The following is a 5,571-nucleotide window of genomic DNA, read 5'->3' as shown; positions in this document are numbered from 1 at the left end:
CAACGTCTTCCCCCAGCCCGGCCTCCCCCTTCCACTCCGCCTTCCCCCCTACCGCCTCAGGGGATGCTATGGTCCCCTGTCCCCGCTGTGCCTCCTTACTCTCCTCACATTGCCCCTGCTCCTGGGCTTGTCGGAGCTGACTGACATTCAAGAGCACATGCTCCCCTCCTTCTCGCCTTCCCCCCTCCCCTCCCTCGGCCGCCACCTCGCTCGCCCACTGCCCCATCCCGCCCGCGTCCAGGGTGGCTGCAAGCCCATCTACCCCCACAGAGGAGGAAACGCGGCGCATCAAGCGAGGCACATCCGGGACCATGGACGGATCCGCTGGAAGCAACGGCTCCCACTTTCCCAGCTGAGCAGTGCCGTCCCTCTCGTCCGCCTCCCCGCCCCTCGTCTCCTCCCCAGCCTCCCCCTCCTCCTCCCGCCTGGGCTCGCCGATTTTCAACGTCCACTCCTTGTCTCCAAATTTAAAGGTGTGCGAGATAGACGGCATGCCCTCCCCCACCCCGTCCATCACCTGCTTCCACCACTTCCTCCCGCCCCCCTTTTCGCCCCCGCAGGGACCGTGCCGCCGGGGACTTGGGGCGTAGTCCACCACCTCCAGGCACACGAGGCAGGGCACGCGCTCCTTGGTCGAGAAGGCGAAGGACTCGGAGGCATGCAGGCGCCAGACGCGGTTGTAGGGGTTGCCGACGGGGACATACACCAGGTTGGACGGGAGGAGGCGCCGGCCGAGCTCGCGGAGGGAGACCCGCAGGTTCGGAGTCCGCCTCTCTCGGGGGACGCTGCCCAAGGAGCGGGCGATGAGGACGAGCGCGTCGAGAAAGCGGGGGAGCACGCCGAACATGTCGTCGTCGGTGCCCTGGTATCGGCACAGATGGAGGGGAAAGCGCGCGACGGGCGAGTACGGCGAGTCCCCCCCGGGGGCGGAGGGTCCACTCAGGCGGACGGGGGGCGGGAGGGGCGGCGAGGACGCCGAGGCCCTCTGCGCATCTCCTTGCTCCGACGGGGACCAGGACGGTGCCTGCGGCGTCTCTCCAAGCCGCGCCACGTCCACGTAGGTGGTCCCCTCCTCCTGCGCATCCCCGTCTCCCGGGGGGGGGGGGCGGGCCCGACCCAGGCTCGAGGCGCTCGTGGTGGTGGCAGAGGAGGCGCGGTCCTTGGAGAAGTAGCTGTCACGGCTTCGCGTTCCCCGGCCCCACCGGCGGGAAGCCTGCGTAGGGCGCTGCAGGGCCGACGAGCTGCCCCGGGAGGGGTAGAGCTCCTGCACGGTCCGGCCCTGCTCCAGCCGCCGCGCCGCCCGCTGGCCTCGGCTCCTCACCTCCTCGATGAGCGTGCCCACCTGCCGGCGGCCCTCCTGGTCGATGCCCGAGCCATCCAAGCAGGACGCGAGCAGGAACCAGTACAGCCGGTGCGCGAACTGGATGGAGCGAGCGCTCTTGTCAAGCAGGAAGGCCTGCAAGCTCCCGCTCGACCAGAAGGCCCCGTAGAGGAGGAAGGTGGCGAGCTGCGGGATGTAGAACTCGACGGAGGAGGGCTCTTGCGCGAAGGCCTCGTCCATATCGCCCAGCACGTCCTCGTAGGTGAAGAGGCGAAGCAGGAGGTTGAAGGCGGCGGCCTCGCCCCCCCGAGCCCGGCCCAGGTCGTTCCAGAGGCCCCGGAGGCTCTCGGTCTTGGCCGTCCAGTACTCCTTGGCGCGCTGTCGGGTTGAAAAGCGTCAGAGGGGAAGAAAGGGCGCAGTCCAGCACTGCCGACAGGTATGACCCCCTCCGGTCCCGCCCCCCACGCACCTTCATCTTGGCGGTGATGCTGGCGATGAAGTCCACGTCCCGTCGGTGCCCGTCGTACAGGTCTTGGCCCCCGGCGCCCGGGGCTGCGGGCTGATGGTGCTCCAGCAGGCGCGTGGAGGCGTCCACGCGGCTGAGAGCGCTTGTCAGGAAGATGTGCTTCTCCCGGGGGGCGGACGATCGGAGGTGCTCCAGGCAGACGGCTTGGAGGAGGATGGAGGCGAAGGAAAGGCCCACGAGCAGGTATTCCGCGCGGGAAGCCACCAGGATGGCCACGAGGAAGACGAGCCGGGCCGTCACAATACCCATGTTCAGAGCTTCCCACGCCCACGGAAGGAAGGTGTAAACAAGCCGGCGCCGATGGACGTAGCTGTAGATGTACGGGCTGATGAAGAGGATGCGGAGGGTGGCCAGGACAGCCTGACAATAAGGGAGAAACAGACTCCGATGAGAGGTCTAATGCAGGCAGCGATGAAGAAGCTGGTTGGGGAAAGTTTAATAGTAAAGCACTGAAATGCATCATGCAGCATTCGTGCATTTAGGGATCCCCAACGGGAGAGACATGCCGGAAACTAAGCACAGGGCGGTTCCCTCGCAACAAAACCTCTTCAAAACTGTGCTCAACATTTATGGAAACACATGCCCGCAGACGCTCGTGGAAATGCTTCTCGGTCCTCTTTTCACAACTCCTGACTTGTGTCCTTACCAAGTCAAAATTGCAGGCGGAAACATCCAAGAGACGCACCCACGGCTGTCCCTTCTCCCTTCCATAAAGATTGCCTTCTCGGAAATACACAGCGACCACGGCAATGTCGAGAGACAACGATAGGAGAACCGGAAAGATGAACATGACCTCCGACTGCCGCTTCTCGTTCGGAGGAGCACAAGAAGCTGCACGAACAAGCTGCCACGGCGATAGCCGTGATAGGGGTTGCCCGTCGAATTGCCTTCGTAGCGAAACCTCGAGGCCCTGAAAAATAAAAATATGGGATGGTGAGCTGTATATTGCGATGGTCGGATCTGAGGGGTGGTCCAGGCGAAGCTGTGGGCGGCCGTGGTCAGGGCCTGGAAGGCAGAGACTCTCCCCTCGGAGGCAGTCCTCGTTCTTTTTCGGCGAGTGGCGCGAACACTTGAAAGTGTTGCCATAAGTTCTGGTCATAGCAAAGGTCATGTGGTCATATCAAACCTGTTTAGGTGGTCTGTAGGGACCCACCCATGCACATCTATACTTGTGAGCCCTTCTTTTAGATAAAATATAAATCAATCCAGTTGTTTAGATTTGAGGTGGATGGGAGGAAGACGATCAAGCCGTTCAAAGGGCTTGAAACTAGTGAGTGCGATTATTCCTCATAAAGCCTTTAGGAAACATATTAGAGACTTTTATGGACTCTCTGCATGCTGTAGAAATAAATTGGTGAGTAGGAACCCGAATTTCCTATTTTATCCTACTCGGATGCCCTCCACTCGACTCAGCTTAAAAGAGTCCCCTATGAAATCCACGGAGGATGTTCTCACGGCACTTAATCGAATTATGAACCTACGGGAGTAAGAGCCTCAACGACAACATGACCTACATGGACTATCGACAACAAAGTTTGAGGAGCTACTGGCCGCCGCATACGACAGGTCGCTGGGCATCAAGAGCATGCCATCTCGTCAACAACCAAAGCGGATATACAACATCAGCGAATTTCCATCTCACTATCGCATTAAAGGGGGTGTGGACGATTCTGACCGGCAACTTTTGGGCGGCATCTACTCGGGTGTTACTTCCTCCTTTGAGTATGGTCTTGGCGAATCGACGTATATTGCCGCCTGGACGAGGATGCCTCGTTGGTCTGGAGTCGATTCAGACCCGGATTGGATTGTGGGCTTGAGAAACAAAAGATTGATACCCTCGCACTTCCAATTTCATTTCGGGCATGTTGGCATGACAGGGGTATGGGGATATCCGAGAAACAGACTAGACAAATCGCTATTTCGGTATGTGGTTGCGCCGCTAGCGTTGGAGCGGGAGCCGTTCGATGTCTGCCTCGTCGATGATGGCGGGTAGCCTGTGTTTGCATCAGCTTCCTCCAGCAATGAGCACGGGAGCTGATATGGAGAGGGTTCGTGTCATGGTACACGATTACGACCGCATCAAATGGAACTATCAGGTTCTTGAAAAGGAGATTGCAGTCCTCGAGACGCGTTCAAACAAGCTTGCGGTGTTCAAGCCCAAGCCTGACATTGGGGAGGGGGAGATTGGGAAACTATACCTGCGTCACATTGATAACCGTGATAGATGACGCAAGGATATGTACTGTCATGGAGCTGCCATAGTGAGAAAAAAGACTTGAATTCTGGCTGGGAGAAATGACTTTTCCAAGTGTGTGAAAAAACAAATAAATAAAAAATCACACCTGAATCAAAATTACGAAAGCAAAAGTTCTAGCTGGTGCTGGTTGTATTCGTCTCTTTTCCCGCAGATACCCCATTTTAAAGCACGACAGACACGATCCCCTCCCGAGTCGCAAGGGGGATTGATCTGTTTCGACAAGGGTTGAAAGTAGCGCGTATCGTAAACCCAAGTTGTTGCAGCGACACATTAAGCTGAAGCTGCTTGTATCGTCCCATCGAATCTGTTTCGTAGAGTTTGGGCTCCAGAAATCATGTAGTGATCACAGATCCAGGAGCTCAGCTGACCACGATGCCTTTTTCGAGCATCCTTCTAAAGTAATATCGGTACGCGAAGCCCTTTTCTATTTTTCGCATTTGTTTTTCATGTTCGCCACGCCAGTACACCGGTACTTCTGTTGTGGGGTCCGCGCATCATTCATGCGCGCAGCTTTCTTCGTGTCATCTGTCGTACTTGCCACCAAAATACAACGATAAAAAGTATATGTATAAAAAGGTTGCACCAAGACATTTTTCGAGTCCCTTTCCAGTGACAGATAGTAAGAAGGGAATAAGGAAGAAAACATAAGGGCAGAGATACGAATCTCTCTATTTTTGAGGTATAATTTTTGTTTGCTGCGCACTGAAAAAGCGGCTGAAGGGAGAAAAAAAGATAGCGGAGGGGAGAGGAGGAATAGGGGAAAGGGCAGGACGACTCGTGTCTAAAGCTACGCCCCCTCAGAGCTTGGAATAGCAGCATGCTCTTCGAGGGGAGGGGAGACGACCTGGGAATGTAGTGTAGCTTCCCGGGCTCAACTCCCGGATTCATAGGCTTAGGGTAGCTTAGGGTTAGAAGGTCACGAAAGGAACAAAATCTCTCAAATCTTGAGCACAGGAAGAGTGAAGAGGCACGGGAAAATACGGCCCGTTTCCCTTTTCACTTTGGCAGGCTTGGCTATTTTACTTATGTTAAACGTCTCATTACCATGAATTTCCTCGCGTCGGAACCCTACTCCCCAACAACTAGTTGTGCAATCTACAGATCCATATTGTCACTGGTATCGAATTTCTTTACGGCTCTTCTTTCTTTGCCCGCAGCTCGGCCTCTTTTTGCTTGACAATCTGCGACCAGGCCCCATCGTCCCGACTGGCCACTGCAAAGTTGGCGCGCCGGCGCTGCTCCTTTTCCATCTGTCCAAGGCATGACATCAGTCGGCAGAAGGGGGTGGAAACGAGAAAAGGCAGAGGGTAGAATAAAGGGTGGACAAATGTCCTGTTTTCATGACAAGCCTGCATTACGCAGTCTCCTCACATGCCGCCAGTCCCGTCAACTTTGATGCATCCTGAAATCTTTCCGCATTTGACATACCCGGAAGCACTTATCGAGAGCCCATTTTTGCTCATTGCA

At 56.5% G+C, this 5,571-nt stretch overlaps 1 protein-coding gene across 1 annotated transcript; it reads left to right on the top strand.

The window, feature by feature from the left end:
• Positions 1-520: 520 nt before the first annotated feature.
• Positions 521-788, top strand: NGA_2043000 (uncharacterized protein; the record flags this gene model as incomplete). Its single annotated transcript, XM_005856263.1, has 1 exon — positions 521-788. A coding segment is annotated over one exon (268 nt), but the record flags the coding sequence as incomplete, so codon positions are not given.
• Between the last annotated feature and the right edge of the window lie 4,783 nt (positions 789-5,571).

Source organism: Nannochloropsis gaditana (assembly GCF_000240725.1).
Source record: "Nannochloropsis gaditana CCMP526 unplaced genomic scaffold scaffold014, whole genome shotgun sequence".
NCBI classification, from domain to species: Eukaryota; class Eustigmatophyceae; order Eustigmatales; family Monodopsidaceae; genus Microchloropsis; species Microchloropsis gaditana.
Note: the sequence above shows the minus strand (reverse complement) of the source record. Positions and strands in the feature narration are given on the sequence as shown.